At 49.6% G+C, this 25866-nt stretch overlaps 1 protein-coding gene across 1 annotated transcript; it reads left to right on the forward strand.

Moving 5' to 3' along the window:
- The first annotated feature begins 47 nt into the window (after positions 1-47).
- LOC121062554 (deleted in malignant brain tumors 1 protein-like) lies at positions 48-24897 on the forward strand. The gene is given in 17 exon segments (XM_040542596.1): positions 48-135; positions 223-543; positions 1674-2003; positions 2407-2733; positions 3637-3942; positions 4306-4656; positions 4878-5212; positions 5762-6065; positions 6932-7246; positions 18800-18865; positions 18868-19128; positions 19884-19887; positions 20507-20826; positions 21538-21867; positions 22358-22740; positions 22785-23142; positions 24092-24897. Coding segments are annotated over 17 exon segments (4452 nt in total). The 3' UTR covers positions 24145-24897.
- Positions 24898-25866: the final 969 nt, after the last annotated feature.

A 25866-nucleotide genomic window follows, 5' to 3' on the forward strand; every position in this document is an offset into this window, starting at 1 on the left:
CTATCAGTAGGTGGAAAAGCCTGGGGTTTGCTCAATGGCTATCTGCCATGTGTCCTTGTCAAAATTATGATAATAAAATTATAACTGCTTGTGTCCTCCTCTTGCTGGTTCTTCCCTATTCCTTTCAGCCAACAGGTAGAGACTGTCAAGATGCTCCTTAGCGTTTTCTTTTCCAAGATTTCCTGCTAACTTTTCCTTCCCTTTGCTCTCCCTCATTGCCAGCATCACGTCCTGCCCAAATAAGACTCGTGAACGGCCCTGACCCCTGCACAGGGCGACTGGAGGTGTTTTACAATGGCGCCTGGGGGACGGTGTGTGACGACCACTGGAGCCTTGCAGGAGCCCGTGTGGTGTGCCGGCAGCTGGGCTGTGGGATGGGTCTGTCTGCTGTTGGTGGGGCTCGGTATGGGCGAGGAGAAGACCCCATCTGGCTGGACAACGTGCAGTGCACCGGCACAGAAGCTGCTCTTTCTGAGTGCCAGGCACGGCCCTGGGGAGCTCACAACTGTGGGCATGGGGAAGACGTCAGTATTGTGTGCTCGGGTGAGTCTCTCTCCTACCGCATCTTGGACCAGATGACTTCCAGAGGTCCCTTCCAACCTAAACCATTCTGTTATTTTGTTCTGCAACAACTGCTGGGGACAGCTGAAGGATGAAATTGTGGGCAGGACAACTACTGATCATCCTAGGAAGATGTTCTGCTGATGTCAGGTGGTCCTGATCACAAAGCAGCCCCATGGAACATACAATATTAGTCTTAGAAGACAGGTTTCTGTCTCACACCATTGCTTCCAGTGGGTGCCAGATCAGAATCATAGAGTGGTTTGGGTTGGAAGGGACTTTTAAAGACCACCTAGTCCAACCCTCCTGACATGGGAAGGGTAACCCTTCACTACATCAGATTTCTCAAGGCTCCAGCCAATCTGACCTTAAACATTTCCAGGGAGGGGGCATCCACCTCCTCTTCAGGCAACCTGCTCCAGTGTTTCACCAGCCTCATAGTACAGAATTTCTTCCTTATATCTAAAGCTTAAGTTCACCTCTTTGAATATCCCTGTCTGCAGTCATCTCCTTTGGAACAGTGCAGTGCACTGTTATAATGAGGTCTGATCAATATGGTTAAGTGTTGGGACATAAGTCATGCCATCCTAAAGCAGCATTTGCTGGAGCACTCAGTTCTCCATCAGCATCTATTTTAGGAAGAGATGGACCTCTTGTCACCCACAGATGATGTTGTTGACTGGGTGTCCTCTGATTGTGCTGTGAGTGTTGGCACCTGGCTCACAGATTTTGAGCTGAATCCTGCCCCTACAGGTAGGCAGAATTACTTCCCTCACATGATTTTGCAAAGAATTCACACTTTTCACACTCTTATTCCAGATAATTTCCAAATGTTGTTCTTGGATTCAAGACCTCTTCACATCTGTCATGGAGGCTGCATTTCCCTGACCATTTCTCAGCTTCACCGCCTCCTGACTTCACAGGGATTAAACCCTTCACGGGTATATCCTGACTGTGAGAGACTGTCCAGAATCGCCTGTGAGAATAAACTGATCCTAAGCATTGTAGGCAACTGCATGCTCAGCAAAGTTACTGATCATTTGCTCCTAAGCACTGTAAGCAGCTGCTTTTCCAGCAGTCTCTGACTGTTTGCTCCTTGGTGGTGTTTGCAGGGGCACCCACTCCAAGTCTGACCCGTGCCAGGCTGGTGAATGGCCCTGGCCCCTGCTCTGGCAGAGTGGAAGTCTTCCATGACAGCAGATGGGGCACCGTGTGTGATGACGGCTGGAACCTGACAGATGCTGAGGTGGTGTGCAGGGAGGTGGGCTGTGGCTCAGCTCTGTCAGCTCCACCTGACGCTGCCTTTGGGCAAGGGGAAGGACCCATCTGGCTGGATGATGTGACCTGTGCTGGGACAGAGACTTCCCTTTCTCTGTGTCAGGCCAGTTCCTGGGGAAGTCATAATTGCAAGCATGATGAGGATGCTGGTGTTGAATGCTCAGGTAACTGGCTCCCCCCCCCCCCCCCCCCCCTTTTTTATTTTATTTTTTTAAGGGATTGGTGGAGAAAAAAGAAGAGTTTGAAATGATCCTAGGTGTAGACATCTACATTGTAGCCCTGCAAATGGAAGTGGGAGGAAACCCGTGATGAGCTAATGTGAGCTAATGTGTGCTAGGGAAAGGAACAGGGAGCTTCAGAGGTGGTGTTCATCCAGATGTTACACTTGTGGGATGAATGGGGAGGAGATGAGTCCCCTAGGGGAGCCTGCTCTTCTCAGTTTGTCTGCAACCTCCTCACCCTCCAGCTGTGAGATTCTGTGATAATTTAAGCACTGGGCTCCCTGCTCTGAGGGCAGCTCCAGTCCTGGCCTGGATATCCAGATGTTTGGCTCTTGTCTCTTTCCAGAACCAACTCAAGTACGTTTGGTGAATGGCTCCAGCCATTGCTCAGGGAGAGTTGAGGTCCACCACAACCAGCGGTGGGGGACAATTTGTGATGATGGCTGGGACCTGAGAGATGCAGAGGTGGTGTGCCGGCAGCTGGGCTGTGGGACAGCTGTGTCAGTCCCTGGCAAGGCTCACTTTGGGCAAGGACACGATCCCATCTGGCTGGATGAGGTGAACTGCACAGGGACAGAAGGCGCCATCACAGAATGTAGTTTGGAGCCCTGGGAGGAACACAACTGCAATCACAACGAAGATGCTAGTGTTGTGTGTTCAGGTAAGTGACCAGGTCATGGTTTCAGAAAGGAAATTTAAAATAATTTTAGTTTGTTCCCTGCATACATGTTGTTTTCCTTTGTGTATGATGCCATTGCAAGCAGCAATGCTTGGGAGGTGAGGTAACTCCATTCCTGTAGGCATCACAACAGCAGATTATCTGGATGCACCCTTGTGTGTCTGTGCTAATCCTCTACCTGACACCGTAAAATGTCCCTTCTCAAGTGGCTTGCCATGTCCATCATGTCATCATCCTCTCTGGATGTTTAAATGTATGTACTCAGACGAGTCATTTGGCCTTTGACACTTGCCATACGTGGCTGCAGGCTATTCCACTTCTACGTGCCAAGTTTCTTTTGGATCTTTAGAGGCGGTGCAAGATTGGAAGATATTCCCCCATCACTCCATCTTGCAATGATATGTCAGCCCTTTGTCACCAGAAAAGCAAGTCTGGATGATCTCAGGCAATATTTGCAAGGAGCTTTAGTAGAGGAGAGCAAATAGAAAAACAGCATGGAAGGACTCTCCTCAACACAGCTTCAGTCAAACATTTTTGCTAGAGTAAATTAATTTCATCAAAAAAAAATATTTCCTCATTACATGTGCCCTCTGAGGGAGATGTGGTCACCCTAGGAGACCTTTGAAGCTCATTCTTATGTTTATGGTTTGAATATGGATGTCCATATTACCCACAGGAAACACTTCCTGGGAGGCATCCTGTTTTTACCTTCTTCTGAATATGACCAGGTCTTTCTCTTACTCAGTTGCTTCCAAATGAAGATGCTGATGCAGATGGGGGAAGCACAGTTACATGCTTGTACGTGGCATGGTTGCATGTAGCTGCAAACATCTGCTTCAGAGGACTGAACTGTGCAATGTTTATTCATTTCTCTCATTCCCCCTTTAGAGCCCACAGAACTGCGGCTAGTGAATGGCCCGAATCGCTGCGCTGGGCGCGTTGAGGTGCTTCACCACCAGCAGTGGGGCACTGTGTGTGACAATCACTGGGACATGGAGGATGCCAAAGTGGTGTGTCGGCAGCTGGGCTGCGGTGCTCCAATCTCTGCTCCAGGCTGGGCCAGGTTTGGCAGAGGCTACGACCCCATCTGGCTGGAGAAAGTGACTTGCTCGGGGACTGAGGCTGCCCTTAGTGAGTGTGAAGCCCAGACATGGGGAGTCCACAGCTGCCACCATGGGGAAGACGCCAGCGTGGTGTGCTCAGGTAACCCTCTGCCACATTTCTCCTGCCTGTCTGCAGGGAGACCTCTGCTGCCGCTTAGACACGGACGTGTCTTCTTCAGAAGGCAAGGGGATAATAAGGTTCCTGCTGCCAAGAAGCGTTGCGAGGAGGATCCCATCACTGCTGCTTCTCCCATTTTTCCCGGCTCATTTTCAGCTCGAGTGAATAGTCATTGAGCTTCTCACGGAGCTCCCATAGTGCAAAAAGCTGTGCTGAGTCTCATGGGAATCCCTGTCTAGTAAAGGCATGATATCAGGGAGCCCAGAGTACAGAGTCACCATCTTTTGCAAGATCCCATGCCCAGGCTTGTCTCCACCAACTCTTCCTGAAGGTTTTTTTGTGTGTATTCCTTTGTTTCAGAACCAGAGGTGGTTCGGCTGGTGAACGGCCCAAGCCGCTGTGCTGGGAGAGTTGAAGTCCTTCAACAGCACCAATGGGGGACGGTGTGTGACAATGCCTGGGACCTGAGTGACGCAGAAGTGGTGTGCTGGCAGCTGGGCTGTGGGACAGCAGCTGCAGCTCCGGGCTTGGCTCACTTTGGCCAGGGACACGGTCCCATCTGGCTGGCCGAGGTGAACTGCACGGGAACAGAAACTGCCCTCTCCAAATGTGGGGCCAGGCCCGAAGGAGTCCACCTCTGCCACCATGGAGAAGACGCTGGTGTGGTGTGCTCAGGTAGCTGCTGATCATCTGCCGATGAGCTTTTGGGTTCCAACACTGCAGGAGCTCAGTGGGTTGCTTTTCCTTTCTTATCTATGTCAATGCTCATCCTACACGTGAATCTTTAACTCCAAGGCAAGATCAATGCTGAACAAGTGGGGATTCACCCTCAGTGTCATATCAACCACTCAGTCTCTCCCTCACCAGCTCTGCCACCAAGTGATGACACGCTCTGCCTCTTTCCATTTCAGACCCTACTGAGGTCCGGCTGGTGAATGGCTCAAACCGCTGCTCTGGGAGAGTCGAGGTGCTGCATAACCAGCGATGGGGAAGTGTGTGTGATGACGGCTGGGGCCTGGATGATGCAGAAGTGGTATGCCAGCAACTGGGCTGTGGTACAGCTATCTGGGCTCTGCCTGCAGCTCGGTTTGGGCTGGGGTACGACCCCATCTGGCTCGACGATGTGAATTGCACAGGCTCAGAGGCTGCCCTCTCCGAGTGCAGAGCCAGGCCATGGGGAGACAACAACTGTAATCACAAAGAAGATGCCGGTGTGGTGTGTGCAGGTAAGCTACTTTCATTCCTTCATGGTGCAGCTCTGGAAGGAGCAATATTGGCAGCCCTGGTGGATTCAGTATGTTGCTATGCCTCTTAAGGGAAACATATGGATAGCTCTATTTTGCTCATGTCTCCTGCCTCTGTATAGATACCTATTTTCAGGTCCCTTTACACATTGACCCTTCTTACTACCTTCAGTCCATGTAGTATTGTTGGACTGCCAGACTCTCAATCTATGTTTCCATAGCACAAAATTTAGGTCTACGTTCAGGTTTCTCCATGTGAACTAGGTGGCCAAGCCTTCCCCCTCCCGTTAAAGTCCAGGGTGGCCTTGTCGATACAGCTAATGAATGTTGAATGAACTCCAGACAGGCGTGGGTCTCCCATTCATCCCTGTATCATGTCTGTTCCCTCCTCATGGTTTATTTGGTTGCCTGTGAACACCTAAGATAAGATTAGATGCCTGTGTTTATGCCAATGGGAGCCTTCACACCACATTGCATCTGGCCACCACTTGAGGTCCTGTCTTCTACTTTTACGTGTCTGACCTGCATGTGTCTTTTTAATTCCAGGACCACCTCAGCTCCGGCTGGTGAATGGCTCCAGCCGCTGCTCTGGGAGGGTCGAGGTCCTTCGTAACCAGCGGTGGGGGACTGTGTGTGATGACAGCTGGGACCTGAGTGATGCAGAGGTGGTGTGCCGGCAGCTGGGCTGTGGGACGGCTGTGTCAGCTCCAGGCTCAGCTCACTTTGGGCAAGGCTCCAGCCACATCTGGCTGCAGGGTGTTGAGTGCACAGGGACAGAAGCTGCCCTCTCTGAATGCAGGTCCAGGACGGGGCAACAGAGTTATTGCAGCCATGGTAAAGATGCTGGTGTTGTGTGCTCAGGTAAGTTTTTTCTTGAATATCGTTATTCAGGAGAGCACTGGGCTGTGCTAGAGGAAGGAAGAGCATGACTTTGCTGGAGACTCAATCTCCTCTGAGTCTGGGTAATGCCAAGCCACACAGAAGAGCTCAGATTGCTGTTCTGCGGAGGTTTGGTCACTGCTTGCCAGTGAAACCTTAGGGAAGTGGGAGATCCCGAGAGAGGCTGAGCTGGTGATGGGAACGAGAATCTGAGCAAAGCAAGGAGAGACACAACCAAGCCTCCGAGGGATGGGAAGAACGAGGCTTTGTTTAGGGACCTAGAGGATGAATTTTAAAGTTTGATGTGATCAAGAAAACAAGTAAAAACTGTCAGATTAAGAGCAGGGTACGAAGAAAGGCCCATTTTCCAAAGATCAGAAAGGGAGATTTTTACAAATTGCACTGTTTTTATTCTTTTCCAGCAAGCATGCCCAAATTTTCTCTGTCACAGAAGTTTTCTTATTCTAGTTGGTACTAATTACAACTTAGCTTTAAATATTCAAAGTCCCTCCGGAGTTTGGGGATGTTCAGTATAATAACGGGATCAGACACCTCCTTCACAAAGGTCCAGGTGATTTAACATCTCTGAACACCATGAGAGCAGCAGCATGTCTGCTTGCAGTTTGATGCTAAAGGAGTCCAAATTGCAAGGTTGTTGGCCACTGCAGAAGCTTTTTGGCATGTCATTTTCAATGGCTGGAAATGCATACAGAATTTCCTCAGTTACAAATGTCATAAAACGTACAAAAATCAATGACATGCATTAGCTACATGATCTCTGTGAGCAGTGCAGACATGGATGGAGGCTTCCAAAAAGTGCATGCATCTTTTTTTTTTTTTTTTTCCAGATCCTGTAGCACTACGACTGGTGAATGGCTCGAGTTTCTGTGCTGGGAGAGTCGAAGTGCTCCACAAGCAACTGTGGGGAACAGTGTGTGATGACGGCTGGGACATGGAGGATGCTGCAGTTGTGTGCCGGCAGCTGGGCTGTGGGGTGGTGGTCTCAGCCCCTGGCAGAGCTTTGTTTGGGCGAGGGCATAATGCCATCTGGATGGATGACGTGAACTGCACAGGGGGGGAAGACACCCTCTTGGAGTGCCTGGCCAGGCCATGGGGGGAACACAACTGTGACCATGGGGAAGATGCTGGCGTGGTGTGCTCAGGTAAGGTGGCCCTGTTGGTATGGGAAAGCCTTTGGGCATGCAGGTGTCATCTCCTTGCTGAATTAATGCTGCCCTAAGAGTGCATGCTTGCTGGTGGCTGAGGAGGCAGAGACAAATGGAAAATGAAGATGGAATTTCCTTCAACACAAGCTGAGTCTTACATTTCTAGAACCCACCTGACCCACAGGATTAGTGGGTCCATGGTCTCTGTGGTCAACACCATGGTCACCATAGGTCACCATGCACCATGGTCAAGAGTGTCATCCCAGGATGTGGATAACTTGAGTATGTGCTCAACACAAGTTGCAGGGAATGATCACGACAATAGGGAAAAAAATGATGAAAACCTTTCAGAAAGGATGGAGGAAAGGGAGGAAAGACTACACCATGGGGAATATCCTTACAGCTGAGCTGGGAAGTTGAGAGTCATGGTTGGCAAGACTTGCCCTGGCATCCACACTTGCTCCACTCTTTCCAACCACTTTTGGACAAATCTCAAAATGTGTTCTCCTCATGATCAGTAAAATAGAAAGTTGTCTCTAGGACATCTGTACCCAGTGAATTATCCTGGAACGGATGCACTTGCTTGGGAACCACCCAGACTCAGAAGTACTCTCCTTTATGCATCTGGTACCTCCTGCAGAACGCTCCATTTTAACTGGTCACCCAGGCTTCTTTAAGGAAAGAAACCTGTGGTTGTAGGATGTGGTTTGCAGAAAGGACCATTTTGCAGTCATCCAGCCCTGCCAATGCCCACTGCAAATAAGTTGCTCTACAGAATGAGCAGTCAGACTGATGGCACCTTGAGTGGCCTTGACTTCCCCTTGAGTGGTCCACCAAAGTGGTCCACCTCTGAGGCAAAGGCAGCTGTGATGCACTGGATGGTGCATGGATGTGGGCAGTGAACGGCCAGCACCAGTGCAGAGGACAGCTGGAGGTGCTACAGCACCTGGGGGACTGTGCTTGATGGTGACAGGGACCTACCAGAAGCTCTTTGTGTCTCCTCTTCGGAATCATATGATCACAGAATAATACAGATTGGAAGGGATCTCTGGAGAACTCTGATCTAGTCCTCTCACCATGAGACCAACTAAACCTTGTTCATGGCCTTGACCAGTGAAAATGTAAAAGTCCCCAGGAATGAAGGTCCAAGTGCCTTTCTGGTCTCTGTTACAATATTTAACCATCCTTATGTGGAAAAAGAATATTTTCCACTATCTAATGTGAATTTCTATCGGTGCACATTGTGCCTGTTTCTTCTTGTCCTTGTGTGCTGCTGAGATGTCTAATTATCTCCTGGATTAGCTCTGGATGAAGGAAAATTTACTTTCTCCCCACAGGCTATGTTTCAACCACCCCACCACAGCCTCTGCCACTGCTCCCATTGCTGGTCTCAGTCATCTTTCCAGTGTTGATGCTGGTCTGTGGGGCTGCTCTGTGCCTGAAGAGGAGACAAGTGCGAAACAGGGCTTTTAGTCCCCCTCCAGGTGAGCTCTGTCGTGGATGAAGAGGGAAATGAAGTTTCCAGAAGGGTATGGTTGGAAGTAGGCTTGCTGAAATGTTGATGTCAGCATACTTTGGGCAGATTTCTTTCCTGTGGCTCATACTGAAAGGGACTTCCTATTCTGGTTTGAGTCCTTCGGTTCCTTTCTCTTTTCTCTTTCTATCCACTGCTCCCCTTTCACATTAACATCATATTTCCAGCTGGGTTACTGATGCTCTTGGTGGTGGGATGGTCTTTCAAGTGGGAGCACCTCCTCAAATGCTCCTCTTCTCTCTGTTGCCTGCTCCACTTGTTCATTAAGCAGGAGCTCTGAGCTCTGCTCTGTGGGTTCCCAGCTCCCCCTTGGGAAGGACACTGGGGATATTTCATCTTTATCCAGCAGCTGAGAAAGGATCAGGAAGTGTGTCTGTGCCTGAGTTTTTAAGGATGTCGTGGAGACTCTTGGAAACCAGGGTTGAGAGGTTGGAGACACCTGTGTTGAACACCTGCATGTTTTCTTTTCAGAAATGAGGGATGGGGTTGGGTACGATGCTGCTAGTTTTACCAGTGCTGTCCTCTACCTTTTTCACCTCAGGAAAAAGACAGGACAGTGGGAAGGCACCAAGACTGACGAGCTTCAAAGGGTTGGGTTGGCCAGAGGTGTTCTTATGAGTGGTGTGTTGGAGTCCAAAAGAACATGCCCATCTATCTCACTCATGGGAGGGTCACTCCTAGGCCCATGTGTGACCCAACCAAGGAGACATCTTTTCCAGGTTGCATCCTGTTTCTTTGCCAAATGCTGAAACCATGTGTTGAAAAGAATGCCATCTGTAGGCTCTTTGCATGTAGGTGGCAGCTTGGGTGGGTGGATCAGTGTGTAGTTTTGGGGGTGGGAAAGAAGAACTTTGGGATGAAGGGTGCTGTGTGTGGACCATTGTGTTTGATCAAGGGTGGTTTCTTCAAAGTAGGCTTCATGTCTGAGTACTGGCAGTCAATAGTGTATATCCCATGCTGCTGGCATTAGTCAAGCCAACTTGATTTGTGCTGTCTCCAAAGCAGTGAGCATCCTCAGTGGTCTTCTAAAAGAGGAGGAAAACTCAGGCAGCACTGCCTGGGATGCCTGGATCAACCCACTGACTGAATCCTTGTGGTCTGCAGGCTTTGTACACATGGACGAGCTGGTTGTCTCTGACATGTCCACCTTGATGCCTGGAGCAGAGCAAGTGGAGGCAAAGGAGGCTCACGCTGACGATGCCAGCAACAAGTGAGCTCAGTTCCTGTGACCATCCCAGACACAAGACTCCAGCTGATGCAGCTCCATCCCAGTGCACAGCCTGGTCACCATTAAGGGCCCTTGACCATCCCTTCTCTACAGAGTGAGATCACCAGAGATTGACCCATTGTCAGCTCCATGCCCACCTCAGCCAGCCACCTGAAGCGATACAGGGCATGAAACACCAGCTGACAGAAATGGTCTGTGTGCAAAAGAGAATTGATGCATAGAAATATTTCAGGTTCCTGCTTTCATTTTTTTTTTTTCTTGGTGCATTTGTGAAAATAATAATAAAAAATAATTCTGTAACACATAAGCAATGTCTTACTTTTTCCTTTTTTTTTTTTTTTTTTTTTTTTTTTTTTTTTTTTTAAGCCAATCAGTAGTCAGTGGAGGCTGCAAAGCTTATCCCTGCGTATATGCAAGGGCTTGTTTCCGTTCACCAGTGAAGCTGAGTAGCTTTGCTAACTCCACCAACTGAAAGCTCAGGTGAGGCATCACATAGACATTTAGAGCCACCTGAGATGTCCTAGGTCTCAGACTCTGGCATGGGACTGTCAAATAGGACAAAGGACCTACAGGTAACTAGATGTGAATCCATGTGGGCAACTAGGCCATGCTGATCTCTTCCTTCTGCTGTATTCCCAAACATTTCTGTATGTTGTCCTTGGAGAGTGGTCTTCTGGGGCCCCTGAGAGCACAGTGCTCTGACACAAGAAGGGCTTGGAAGGTGTGGAGATGGGAGCTAGCCATGCGGAGGGATGCTGGGTGGGGATTTAGGCAGCACAGGTCATAAAAGGAAGTGCTGGGTTCTCCAGTGGCTAGTGATGCAGCCCTTCTCACACAACTCAAAACAGCTGCTTGGAAGCATCAGAGAAAGCCTCAGCATGGGGACTCAGGCTGTGATGGCTGTGATGGCTGTGATGAGTTAAAAGCACAAACACCTGGAAGGCAGGGGAGGAGAGGAGGTGAGCAGGAAACAGGATGCCTGCTGAGTCATAGGGACTTAGAAGATGAAGGCTTGGAATGCCCAGAGATGATTTAATCTAAAAAACAGAAGATGACTTTTGTTACAGGTAGGAACACACCTTATTGCAGGCACTTTGAGATGATGGATACATTGGTCCTGCTGTCTGCTAATGAGCAGGATAATGGTCATTACCCTTGTGACCTAGTGACCCTAAAGAGGTCAGGGTAATGGAGAGGTCCCTCTCCAGAATGCAGGCAGTCTTTGCAGAATTAGCTTTCCTTTGTTCTTGTTCCTGAAGCTGCAGTTCTCACCCACTTTGACACGGGGTTATCTTCTTCCTAGGAAGCACAGTTCCCTTTTCAGCATTTTCCTGGCATGGTTTAGAAGAGTTCAGCTGCAGGGTCCCCACCCGTGGCTGACTAGTGACCTTGTGCTGCTGCAAAGCTTCCAGTCCTTCATTTGCTCAGCAAAAGAATGATTCTGGAAACTTCCCTGGGTTGCTCCAGTTTAATGTGAGCTGGATACATGACCAGGGTGGTTCAGCTGGCTCTTTGCAGGGGGTTGGGAAGTGAGATAAGGGAGCCCACCAGTGTGGTGGGATTAGTAGTCCATCCACCACCCAGCAGCTCCTCAGGTTTTAAGTTTGAATCTACAATCAGCCCATCATACAATTTACATACTTTTGTTTAAAGGGTGGCAAGTGAGGGTTAAAAGTGGAATAATGTTCTCTTAATGGTAGAAATGGGATCTAGGCACCTTAGTCTATGAATCTAGAAACACCAAGGCAAGTAAGGGTACCTTGCGAAAAGAAATTCACACACATGCATAGGTCCCCGAAATGTCTGAGCTTGGAGTGTTCAGTTTAGACACATGCACTTTATAGCCTGTCCCCGAAGTCTTTTAGTGTCATCTGCAAATGGGCCTCGGAGTAATCCCAGAACATGCCCTGCTGTCCCAAGATGCTGTCACTTCTCCATAACATTGCCTTCTCTGTGGGGTGATAAATGAGGGAATTGCCCTTTCTAACAGACACACATCTCTGTGGGAGTTTCATTTTTGTGTCTCTTGAGTATCACTGCAGCACGGACCCATGGGAGGCAGCTTCTTCAGGAGGCCCTCTGGGGAGGTTCAGTATGGGGGACACCAAAGGATGATCAGATAAAGGGGAGTTAGTGTCTGGGCAGGCTCAGAATGGGGAGAGTTTTTCTTCATGACCTGCTCCCACATTCCCTGTCCTCTCTCAATTAACCATTTCTGAAGCCATGCAATTGCCAGTATTGGGGCATTTGAACTAAAAAATTAGAGCTGTGAGCTTCCTCTGTCCTTGTTATGGCTGATGGACTTACTCTGGCTCAAACCGTTCCCTGAGATCTCTTCTTTACCTTTATTATTTATACCAGTTTTCAGTAGATTAATTCATTGTTGAAAAGGAGAATGAGAGAATTTGTGTGCTGCAGGTTAGCAAAAGACACCGAGATGCAAAAGCTGGGAAGTACAAGATGAGTCTGTGTTAAAAGCCTTGCAGCAGCTGGGGAGGGCTAACCCTGGAGATGCTGGCACATGCAGAGCTCAACCATATGGAAAGGCTCCATGTGCTCAAGTGCAGATGTCTGTGCTGGACTGCTGCTGGAGTCACTGAGAGTGTCAGCAGAGAAAAATGAACCACATGAGAAGTCCCTGACGGTTCCCTCATCTCACATTCCAGCCTCTCAGAAAACCATACACACTGCAGTCACGGGGTAATGCTTCTGAGATTGCTTGCTCTTGAATAATGAAGTGATTTCCTGCCATCTAGCTATACATCAATGAAATGCAACAAAAAGGAATTGATAGTACAATATGTCTGGCCTTGAATGTTTTATTTTTCTGGTACACAGCTGCTAACATATTGCCTGAAATCATTGCCTCTGTATGTCATAGCAGCTAAGGAATCCAAAGAAATGTTGCATACTTTAAGAAAGGTGTCAAGATGAAGACAAGGAGTTTAATTTTGCCGTGATACACAACTCTGGATCTACCATGTCTTCTGTTATGCAAGTACTTCTGGTCGCTACGTCCCAGGAAGGATGTACTGGAACTAGAGCAGGTCCAGAGACTGCACAAAGGTCTGTGACTTTCTGGAAGGTAGCGGTGTTGGGGTTGGTCTCTTCTCCCAAGCAACAAGCAATAGGACAAGAGGTAATGGCTTCAAGTTGCACCAGGAGAGATATGGGTTGAATATTAGGAGAAATTTCTTTACTAAAAGGGTCGTGAGGCATTGCAATAGGCTGCCCAGGGAAGTGGCTGAGTCACCATCCCTGGAGGTATTCAAGAAACGTGTAGATTTAGAACATAGTAGACTTAGAACATGGTTTAGTAGTGGACTTTAGGACTAGGTTAAAGGTTGAACTAGATGATCTTAGAGGTATTTTCTAACCTGAATGATTCTACGATTCTGTGAAGTTCATCCATAATCCAGGTGCCCCAGGACACCCTGTCCTTCTGCTTGCAATCCCCAAAATTAATGCTGGATCCAGGCAGATGACCACCTCACAGCAGTAGCAGAAGTTGCAAAGGATCCTGGCAATGAGATGGTCTGGCTGGTGGAAGCCAAGCGGATGGCACTGCCGCAGAAGAAGCCCCATGTAGGACAGGGGGGGCAGGAGGATTCTGCTGATCATAGAATCATGGAATCATAGAATGGTTTGGATTGGAAAGATTTTAAGATCACCTAGTCCAAACCCCATACAACGGGGAGGGACATTAGATCAGGTTGACCAAAGCCCCATCCAACCTGGCCTTGAACACTTCCAGGGAAGGGGCAAGATGTTGACCTGTGTGCAGGGCCTTGCAAGGTCACACCCCTCTGGGGGCAAAAGGGCAGAAAGAATGGCTCCAGATCATAGAATCATAGAATGGCTTGTGTTGGAAGAGACCTTAAAGATCATCTAATTTCGACTCCCCTGCCACAGGTGGGGACACCTTCCTCTAGACCACATTGCTCAAAGCCCCATTCAACCTGGCCTTAAACACCTCCAGGGATGGGGCATCTACATCTTCTCTGAGCAGCCTGTTCCAGTGCTTCACCATTTACATAATAAAGAATTCCTTCCTAAAATCTAATCTAAACCTACCCTCTCTTAGTTCAAAACCTTTGCCCCTTGTCCTATCACTCCACCCCCTGACAAAGAGTCCCTCCCCAGCTTTTCTGCAGGCCCCCTTTAGGTACTGGAAGGCTGCTCTAAGGTCTCCAGAGCCTTCTCTTCTCCAGGCTGAACAACCCCAACTCTCTTAGCTTGTCTTCACAGGAGAGGTGCTCCAGCCCCTTGGTCATCTCTGTGGGCCTCCTCTGGACTCGTTCTAATAGGTCCATGTCTTTCTTGTGCTGGGGGCCCCAGAACTGGCACATTACTCCAGGTGGGGTCTCACGAGAGCTGAGTAGAGGAGGAGAATCCCCTCCCTTGCCCCTCTGGCCGTGCTTCTTTAGATGTATCCCAGGATACAGTTGGCTTTCTGGGCTGCAAGCTCACATTCCCAGCTCATGTTGAGCTTCTTGTCAACCAAAAACCCCAGGTTGTTTTCCTCAGGGGTGCTTTCAATCCATCCTCTGCCTGTAGTTGTGCTTAGGATTGCTCCAGAACAGATGCAGGACCTTGCCCTTGGCCTTGTTGAACCTCATGAGGTTTGCACAGGACCACCTCTCAAGCCTGTCCAGGACCCTCTGGATGGCATCCCTTCCCTTCAGCATGTTGACTGCAACACACAGCTTGGTGTCACTGGCAAACTTGCTCAGTCCCACTGTCCATGCCACGGCCAAAGGTGTTAAAAATCCCAGATGTTTTTAGCATTTGGTATATTTGTAAAAAACAAAACAAACAAACAAACAAAACAACAACAAAAAAAACACCCTAGCTCTCTGTGACATGCTTAGAATTCATGTGTGTCTCCCTGAGAAGGGCTGAAGGCTCTCAGAGGGCAGGAGCTGAATGGATGCAGACCTGGGGGCACTAAGAGGAGGAAGGGCTCTGGTGGGTGCATATGAAGGCATCTGGATGCAGAAAAAGGTTGCAGAGCATCCCACCAAAGAGCACAAGATGCCAGCATTTAGTCACTTAGTATTCAACAAGGAACATCTCCCCTCACAAGGGGCTGCCTGTTTCTAGGAACCACTTTTTCACAAGCAGAATAATATAAGAGATAAACAAGAGGTTCACAGGAGATTTTTCTTCTGGGACAGTTTCAACTATGTCTTGGGGCTTGGCAGCAAACAGGGACTGCAGAAGGAGCTGGTGTGGGCGCTGCAACAAGGAAGCTTTTTCTTGGCTGTAAAGTGGGACATACGTGTGCAATGAGTCTTGCATGTGTGCAAGATTGCATGAGATCTTGGAAACCCTGCTGCAAAGGCTTAATTATGGACAGACTTGTTTATTGGGTTTCTGTTAGGATGTGAAATTTATGAGCTGCAATATTCACGGGCTGTGATGCAGCGATAGGAAGTGTGGGAAATGTGTGGCTCTGTGTCATGAAAGAAAAACGTCTTGGCAGGGACAGCTCTGTTCATTTGCCAGACAGGAGCTTTTCCAAAAGACATGATGGATAAATGGGGCAAGAGACATCCTTTCATTTCCTTTCAGACAAGCTGCTGCACCTTATATGTTTTAGTCAGGCTAAATTGAGGAGGCAGGGGGAAGGATGGGGTGGGTTATTATACTATTTGCTGAAAGTCTGAAGTGTAAGCACAGGGAAAGGCTCATGGTGTTGTGCCAAAGCATCCCATGGTTCAGATATAAGTCAGTAAATTCTCTGAATTCACTTAAACTGAGGGTCAGAATCAATGCAGTGGGGCACCCATAACCTGGGCATGTTTATAACTAAACCTCAGCAGTTCATTCGTGATTTCTGGAACACCCTTATTCTCTATATGATGCTCCCAGAATACAGACTGTATTTTATGTGTCTCTTAGTGTGAGGGGTCAGGTTTTATCAACACAATTTCTGATTGTCTGCCTTGGGGACAGACAGACTTCAGCTGGAGCAATCTCTTCAATGTATGTAAAGGATCTGCCCCTCAGAATTCCTTATTTTGGCAGGGGAAAGGAGACTTGTCCTCCATAAGCACTGTGGGATTTGTCAGGATGGGGTTTACCTTTGGATATCTATACAGTGAGGCAGATCTTACCTTCAGCCCTGAAGAAAGAGATCTGGAGGTGCTGGTCAACAACAAGTTGAATGTAAGCCAGCAGGGTGCCTGGCAGCCAAGAGGGCAAACATCATTTTGGGATGCTTTTAATACAGCATAGCCAGTTGGTAAAAAAAAAAAAAAAAAAAAAAAAAAAAAAAAGACGTGATTCTCCTGCTATATTTAGCATTACTGCAAGCTCACTTTGAATATTGTGTGCAGTTTTGGTCTCCACATCAAAAGGATGTGAAGACTGTGTCCAGAGGAGGGCAACAAAGCTGGTAAAAGGGCTGGATGGCATGTCCTGTGAGGAGAGGTTGAGGACACATTTTTTTGGAGAAAATTCTATTCTATTCGATTCTAATTCTACTCTACTCTACTCTACTCTACTCTACTCTACTCTACTCTACTCTAATTCTACTCTACCCCACCCCATCCCACCCCATCCCATCCTATCCCATCCTATCCTATCCTCTGGTTTTCTGAGGGTCTCAGTGAGAAATGAACTCTCCTAGGACATACTTCTCCCCACCTTAGCATCCAGGGCTCCAGGTGAACCACCCACTTTTCCCCCAGCTAGCTTTAATGGGGACCTCAGGGTATGAGCCTAAATGAAGCCCCAGCTTCAAAGACATTTAAATTAAGGGAAATGATTCTCACTCCTTTTCGACAGACCAACATATATGCTTATCCGGACAATGCTGGTTGTTTATTGGAATTCCCTGAACAGCAGGAAGGTTTGGCTTTTCCCAAGGCTTCAAACCTCCACAAGTGAGAGTTGCAAACCCTCCTGCTGCAGGATGAGAGCTGGCTGGAGGGTCAGGGAGGTGGGGATGAAAGGGGGAATCTCTGAGCAGGTAATGCTGCAGTGGAGAGGCCACTTAAACCACTTTGAACTGGAGGGCTCGATCCCAGGGACAGCAGGGAGGAGGGATCAGTGCAGGAGGAGGGATGAGCATGGGACAAACACAGGTCAGAGGAGGGGACTGACCATAACCTTTCTGGCAGTGGCATCGTCCAGCTCAGCTTGCAGCTCTCACTAGGAAGATAACCTGCCCTAAAACTACTGGCATGGGGTGCTCAGGACATTTTCTGCCCCTGCAGATCACGCTGGCTAGTTATGCTGGAGCAGGGCTCCTCATCTACTTGGCATGCCTCTGTGGTGAGTAGCTCATGCACGGGGGAAAGGTGCATTGTAGTAGACCATGTGCATGGGACAAGAGAGGTCTGTGATATGTAGGAATGGGGGGTCTGGGCTTGCAGACAGACAGGGCAAAGACTCCTTTGACCTGCCAGGCTTTAAAAGGAATGGAAAATGGCAGATGGGGAAGGAGACCTTATTGGCTGGGTAATTATTTTGGCCTCTGTGCTGTTGCCCTCATGCAGAGTGGTTGGGAAATGTTTGGAGCCTTACCAGCCTGTGACAGTTAAGACCAGAAATTGCATATTTGTGTTGGCCACTTCTTCAGGGCCAGCCTGTATGTTTACAAAGATGGGGCCCAAAGTCCTCTTTCCTCCAGAGCAAACAGGAACAGGCACTTCCACTCCTCTCCACCCCACAGAAAGGAGGTGAGTGGTTGTGCTGCAGGTCCTCTAGCAGGTGGGATGCCGAGTTGCTGTTATTTTTTCCTGCTTCTGCCTACTTCATTTTATGCTCCTTTTTTTCCAAATAACATCCCTTGGCTTTCCAGTCCACCAAAATTCATTATTTCTGTGCACAAAAGGAGAGCTTGCTCTTGCGCATGATGGGCAAAAAAAAATGATGATCTGTTGTCAGCTCCATATCACAATATATGTACAAATATAATTAAAATACAAGGCTGCACACAGACAGCTCCCTTTTCTGTCTTAGCACAGAAACACAGAATCACAGAATGGTTGAGGTTGGAAGGGACCTCATTTGATCCAGTTCCTCTGCTCCAGCAGGCACACCTCTGGACAACCTGTGCCTGGGCTCCATCACCTGCACACCACAGATGTTTCCTGATGTTTAGACAGAACCACTTGTCTTCCAGTTTGTGCCCATTGCCTCTTGTCCTGGCACTGGGCACCCCTGAAAAGAGCCCAGCTCCATCTTCTTTGCACCCTTCCGTCAGGGATTTATGGGCATTGATAAGATCCCCTCTGAGCCTTCTCTTCTCCAGGCTCTCAGCCTCTCCTCGTAGGAGAGGTGCTCCCTTGATCAGCTTGGTGGCCCTCCGTTGGACTCTCGCCAGCATGTCCACGTCTGTCTTGGACTGGGGGCCCAGCACTGGACCCAGCACTCGAGGTGCAGCCTCCCCAGTGCTGAGCAGAGGGGAAGGATCGCCTCTCTTGACCTGTTGGTGATGCTTTGCCTAATGCAACAGCCAGATGACAGGCAATCCCTACGTCCAGAGTTTTCAATCCAGACTGCAGTGTGGTCTTTTTTTGTTCCTGAATTTGTTTGGGAATATCCAGTAAAAATATCCAAAGTCCCTTTGAAGATTAATGTCTTTTATTAGGAAGATGGGATTTGCAGAGCATTTTTTTCTCCTAGATTTGGATTTTTTGGGGTTTGCCTACCAAAGGAGAAGCATGTCGGTGGTGCACATAAACCATAGCTATTTGCAAAGGCCATGTGAAGCTAGCACAGGTAGTGTAGGCTTTCTCAGCTCTTCTGCATAGCACTGTTTCTACATCCCATGCAGAACCAGTTGCATCCCAGAGGGTTCCCCTCCGCTTGCTGGATGGACCGCACCGCTGCGCTGGCCGAGTTGGGTATACTACAGCAACAGGTGGGGCACGGTGTGCGATGACCACTGGGACCTGAACGATGCCAACGTGGTGTGCCATCAGCTGCACTGTGGCATCGCCTTGTCCACCAGCAGACCTGGCCAGTTCAGGGCGGGGTCTGGCCCCATCTGGCTGGACGATGTCAACTGCACGGGGACGGAGGTGGCGCTTTCCTACTGCAGAGCGAATGACTGGGGGAAGAACAATTGCCACCATGGTGAAGATGCTGGTGTGGTTTGTGCAGGTAACACCCTGAAGAAATTATGGGATGGGAGGACATGGTTAGATGTTTTGTGGTTTATCCCATACAGCACAAGGGCTTGCAGGTTTGGAAACCAGGTTTGGAAACATTATCAGCCGAGGAAATCAGTGTTAATTACACCTTGCAAGGGTCCTGAGATGATGAATCTCCTCTGGGGGATGTGTAGGGGCCTCTTGCACATCCCACCTCTCCAAGACCCTTGTTTTGGCTGAATTTCTGGGGGAAGTGGGCACAGATAGAGATACAGCCACCCATTCTGTTTTGCAGACAGGATCCATGAAACGCATCCCTAGGCAGGGGAAAGGGGCCAGAAGGAGACATCAACTCCTCCTTGCCGCCACCAGTATAATGGATACCAGATCGTTTCCATGCTTTTGCCTCTGGCAATCTGAAATCAGCTTGGGGTGCTGGAGAATGTCCAAAGAAGAGCAACAAAGCTGGTGAAGGGTCTAGAGAGCAAGTATTATGAGGAGCAGCTGAGGGAGCTGGGGTTGTTGAGCTTGGAGAAAAGGAGGCTCAGGGGACACCTTACCTTTCCACAACTACCTCAAAGGAGGTTGTAGTGGGGTGGGAGTCAGTCTCTTCTTCCAAGCAACAAGCAATAGGACAAGTGGAAATAGCCTCAAGTTGCACCACAGGAAGTATAGATTTTCTAATAAGAAAAAAATATATTTTTATTAGGAAAAAAAAAGAAACAACACTAAAAGGGTTGTGAGGCATTGGAATAGACTGCCCAGGGAAGTGGTTGTCACTATCCCTGGAGGTATTCCAAAAATGTGTAAATGTGGTGGGACCTGGTTTAGTGGTAGACTTGGCAGTGCTAGGTTAACAGTTGGACTCGATGATCTTAGAGGTCTTTTCCAACCTGAATCATTTTGTGATTCTATGATTCTATGTTCAGATGGAACCTGTCGAGTTCCAGTTTGTGTCCATTGCTTCTTTTCTCAGTCCAGAGGTAGCTGCATGTTAGCGATTACTGGGTGCAGCCAGCAAATGTGGTAGAGTGCAGAATGGTCATGCTGTATCTTGCAGTGCCCCAAGGAGGGGCAGGAGAGGTTTAGGTTGGATATTAGGAAGAACTTCTTTACTGAAAGGGTTGTTAGGCATTGGAATGGGCTGCCCAGGGAAGTGGTTGAGTCACCATCCCTGAAGGTCTTTAAAAGACATTTAGATGTAGAGCTTAGTGATATGGTTTAGTGGAGGACCTGTTGGTGTTAGGTCAGAGGTTGGACTAGGTGATTTTGGAGGTCTTTTCCAACCTAGATGATTCTGTGATTCTGAGAAATGAGGGACAAGGGGGTTTTCAAGATACATCTCCTGTGCTTCTTGTAGAGTCAGCCAGCCACCACCAGGACTCCAGCGCTGGTTCCGCAGAGCTGCGCTTGGTGAACGGCCCGAACCGCTGTGCTGGGAGAGTGGAGCTGCTGTATGATCATGAGTGGGGAACCGTGTGCGATGATGACTGGAGCTTCACAGATGCCAAAGTCGTGTGTCGGCAGCTGGGCTGTGGGACGGCGGTCTCAGCTTATAGCTCAGCATACTTTGGCCAGGGAACAGGCCCCATTTGGCTAGACAACGTTCAGTGCAGTGGGACAGAAGCTGCTCTGTCTGAATGCCAGGCCAGGCCATGGGGAGTCAATAACTGTGACCACGGAGAAGATGCTGGAGTTGTGTGTGCAGGTAACCACTGATAGATAATATCAAGCTTGGTACCAGGAGAAGTTCAGTGGAGGATGCCTTGCTCCAAGGACTAATACCACTTTGACAGCTTTAGCCAAGGGTGAAAGGGTGACCTCGTCCCCTCTCTTTTCTTCTGTAATGCACTCCTTAGAATACTGGTTGTCTTCTGCAAAGTAAGGAGCAGTAGTGATGACGAGGGGTAGGTAGCACACAAAAAGCATGCTAGTGTGGGCAACAAAAGCATGCACCAAGGACAGAGGGAGAGCACAGGACTGGGTGGCAGAGTTGCTCCCCAGCAAGTTCCCAAGCCACTGTGCTATAGGGACCAGCAGCTTACAACCTCATGGGCAAAAGTGAGGAGTCCTGGGGCCTTTTTGAAGAAAGGAAAGTAGCAAGAGAGTCTTCAGGAAGCTTTGGAGGTTGCTGGAGTCACCAAGCCAATACTATGGGTTCCTGGACCCATGAAAACCAGATTGCAGCAGCTTACGAGGGCGGTTTGCTTGTACTCACATTGAACATTCATGGGCTTTGAGGTCACACAGTTGGTTCATCTACATACCTCAGCAGATTTGCATGGACATGAGAGCCCTCCTGAGCAAAACACCGGGGAGTACCACCTCGGGAAGGTGCTGAGGGCACGGGTGGCATGCGGACGTGCTTGTAGATCAGGTCTGATGCTCCTTTTCTCTCTCACCCCTCTGCCACCAGAAGGCATGGCTGTCAATATGCCGGCTCAGCTGCGCCTGCAGAACGGCCCCAGCCGCTGTGCAGGAAGAGTGGAGGTGCTCCATGACCATCAGTGGGGGACAGTGTGTGATGACGGCTGGAGCCTAAGCGAGGCCACAGTGGTGTGCCGACAGCTGAGTTGCGGGACGGCAGTCTCAGCTCCGGTTCTAGCTCACTTTGGGCCGGGGTCTGGCCGTGTCTGGCTGGATAACGTGAACTGCACCGGGGCTGAAGCCGCCCTCTCTGAGTGCCACGCCAGGCCTTGGGGATCCAACGACTGTGACCATGGGGAGGATGCTGGTGTGGTTTGCTCAGGTGAGCTGTGTTCATAAGTACTGTGCAGTTCGGGTGCAACCTGATCATGTCCTCAAAAGCCAGAAATGGGGGCCTTTTCCACACCCTGTTGAAAAAAAATAATAATAAAAAAATAATCAGAGAACGGTGTGAATGCCACACCAGGTGATGCTATTCCCTGTACAAGACCTTAGGAAGGTTTTTGGCGGAAAGAAGCACAGCTAGAGAGCCATTCTCCTACCCCTTTCTGATTGCTCTAGCTGCATAAACTCATCTGTCAGTGCCTCCTACCACTTTTTATAGTGACTATTGTTCCCAGTACCCTTTGTTGGGCACTGAATCCCAAGCTCTGTAGCTGCGGTCCCTTTTTTTCTGAGCTTAGAATCTGTCAATGTAGCACATTTCCCAGACCTCTTGAAAGGATGTTCTAGTTTTTCCATGGCTTAATACATTTCAAAGCCTGTCTGGAGCTGATGGTCAGGTATGAATGTGCACCTTGCTCCCTCCTCAGACATGGACACGTCGAGGCACCGTCTGCTGCGGCTGGTGAATGGATCGAACAGCTGCATTGGGAGAGTTGAGGTTCTTCACGACCAGAAGTGGGGAACTGTGTGTGATGACACGTGGGACATAAACGATGCTGCAGTTGTGTGCAGGGAGCTGGGCTGCGGGACGGCAATGTCAGCACCAGGCTCAGCTCATTTTGGGCAAGGGTCGGACCCCATCTGGCTGGACAATGTGCACTGCGTAGGGACAGAGTCCACCTTTGCGGAGTGTCGGCTGAAAAGCTGGGGAGAGCACAACTGTGGCCACAGTGAGGATGCCGGTGTGGTGTGCTCAGGTAAATCCACAAGGACCAGGGTGGGCCATCCAGGACAGGCTGAGTTAATTCCTGTCCACTCGATGTGGGGTTGGATGCCAAAGCTGCCCTGCCCAAGACCTCATCCCCTCTGCTCTCCGCTGCAGGCACCAACCCCTTGCAGCTGCGGGTTAAGGATGGTCCGGGTCCCTGCTCAGGGCACGTGGAGGTGCTGTACAACGCCACCTGGTACGGTGTCTGTGACAGTGACTGGAGCTTGCTGGAGGCGCACGTGGTCTGCAAGCAGCTGGGCTGTGGACCGGCACAGTCTGCGCCCATCGGAGGCCAGTTCAGCCCAGAGCGTGGCCACACCTTACTGGAAGGGCTTAGCTGCCGGGGCTCAGAGACTCTGCTCCTGGAGTGCCAGCAGAGAAATATGGGTCCGGGGCAGTGCAAGCACGGCTTTGCAGCTGGGGTGGTGTGTACAGAGATGGAAGGTGAGTGCCAGGATCCTCTGTTGTCCTACTGCAGATGGCACCACTCTGCCTGCACTAGTGGCCAACCTGGTGTCTAGGACAGGCAGAGCCATGTAGACACTGCAGTGAAAACACACCATGGGGTAACGCTCCTGTCTCTGTGCCAGTCTTAGCAGAAGTGCTGCCAGAAACCTCCCTGACAGAAACCATTAGATGAACAGGATGGAGGCACCTGGAGGAAAAAAGCTGTAGGCGATGGAGTGGGATTAATTAGGAGAAGGTGTGGATATCATGCTCCTTCAGAAAGTCTCCCTCTGTGGGCAAGGAGAGACAACTCCTAGTGCACAGGGATTTCTGTTAAGGTGCAGCCTCTTTTATCTAACCTAGTTCTGCCGTGCCTTGCTGTCTCCCACGTGGCACAGGTGTTTGGGGATGCCAAGGGTTCCCCTCGTGGATATGTTCTCTTGGCATTAATCCAAGTTGGGGGGGTCCTTGCACCCATCCTACAAAAGTGGAGGGCAAGACAAGAGGGGTAAGCCCCAGCCCCATGGAGTGCTGTGATGGAAGATGCTGAGAGTCCCCCAAAAAAGTGCAGCAGAAAGGAAGGGTGAGCAGGAACCCTGAGGGATGGAGCAGGTCTGACCATCCAACCAAACTGCTCTGAGCTTAACTCTTTCCACAGATCTCACCCAGGCCTGCTCAGTGCTGTCGGGTCTGGTTGGTGTGGGGGCAACTCTCTGTGGGATCCTGCTGGTCCTGTACCTGGTGAGGTGTGGAAGACAGGCTGGACACTCCCAGGGTAAGAGCAGGACCTCTGTGCATGGTACACCTGGTGTCCCTGCAGGGCTCATGGTGCTTTTGGCCTCACTTCTTGGGTTGGGGCTGGGGTTTGTGCATTGTTGGCCTGTGCATCACTTTTTGGGTTGGGGTTTGTACCCTCTGTGCGTCACCCTGCTCCTTTGTTTTGCAGACAAATCACATGTAAAGAAGGTGGATGATGCCAGGACATCACCTGAGGCTTAGGTGGCCACACTCCTGGTGATGAAGGCAAGGCTTCCCAGGACCCCAGGAGGCAGCAAAGACACTGTTTCGTGGAGCCAGAGCAGAGCAGCCCTGCGAGGATCAGCAGAGACGATCTCCTCTGGCAGAGCGGAAAGTCCTGTCTTGTGTGCCCAATAGCCCCTTGCCCACTGCACTGAGCTTCTGGGGGTCCCACTTGCCCCCATGGTCACACACAGCATCATAAATCCCTCGGTCTCCAAGACAGGTCTTCTCAGAGTGATAACCCCTACCTGGTCCTCCAGGTAGGCTTCAGCATCCCAGCTCCATCTGCTTGCACAGATGCCTCATTCCCACCACTGCAATCCTGTGCCTTCACCCAACAGTCACCCCTTGCCATCACCCCAACAGTCGTCATACTTTTTCCTCTAATCTCCCGTGGAAATGACTTCATGATCCAAGAATAAGAGAGCAGGATGCTCTACTGCACTGTACATAGCTAACTTTGCAAAAATAGCAATGCACTTCAGAGTCTGTCCAGGATGGGCTGGGAAGTACCTCATCCGTTGTATTTATTCAATATAGTTTTGAATACCAGTAAAGAATCCTGAAACCTGAAAGAACAAGAATGAAATATTGTATGCATGGTCAGGGTTATGTAGTGACTTGGCCTGAAGTTTAGGCAAAGTGTATGTGATGAAAGAACGGGTTCTTTGGCTATAGAGGGACGACTGGGTCACATATTGGAGACTGAAGATTGCTATCTCTGGGTGAGATATGGTCCTGGCCAAAACCAAGGAAGGGTCTGTGGGTGGTCACGGTCTTAATAGAGCAACCCATGAGTCAGGTCGGAGCCCCAAACCACCCACCACTTTGGTGAAGCCAGAGGGTCCCACAGTCAGGATTGAGGAACATCCCAGTGCCACAGGGAGGGAACAAATGACCACAAGCTTCATCAGATTATGGTGAAGCCACAGGGAAAGAAGCATTGGCTTAGGGACCAAAGAGCCTACTTGACATGGGAACATCTCAAATTAGCTGCTGGAAGAGGTAGAAAAAGCTGGCTAGGATCTCACATGGTAGAAGACAAAGCAGGAGCAAGGACTGGAGACAAGAAGAGAGGGGCCATTAGGTGCATGCAGAAGAAGATGAGTATTTAGAGCACTGTGAGGTGCAGCTGAGGACATGACAATGAAGTATAGAAGGTAGGAAATGGCATTGCAGGTTCTTTTCAGCAGTGGAGAGGGCTTGGGGAATTAAGCTAGCCCTCCCATGCTCTCCGTTCAATGACAACGTTGCAGGATCGGTTCAGTCCTTCCAACAGCAAGGTTGCCTTTAAGAACTGGTGGGGCAGCAGGGTCTTGTTATCCTGCTCTCCTGGTTTTGGCTAGGATAGAGTTAATTTTCCTCCTAGTAGCTGGTAGGGTGCTATGTTTCGGATTTAGGATGGGAATAACGTTGATAACACACTGATGTTTTAATTGTTGCAGAGCAGTGCTTACTGAGCCAAGGGCTTTTCAGCTTCTCACACTGCCCTGCCAGCGGGCAGGCGGGGGGTGCAGCAGGAGCTGGGAGGGGACAGACCCAGGACAGCTGACCCAAACTGGCCAAAGGGGTATTCTGTACCATATGGGGTCATGCTGAACAATTAATATGGGGTGCTGGCCACGGTGGGGGGACCGGCTGCTTGGGGACAGGCTGGGCATCGGTCAGCGGGTGGTGAGCAATTGCATTGTGCATCATTTC

The sequence above is a fragment of the Cygnus olor genome, chromosome 32 (assembly GCF_009769625.2).
Source record: "Cygnus olor isolate bCygOlo1 chromosome 32, bCygOlo1.pri.v2, whole genome shotgun sequence".
Taxonomy (NCBI): Eukaryota; Metazoa; Chordata; class Aves; order Anseriformes; family Anatidae; genus Cygnus; species Cygnus olor.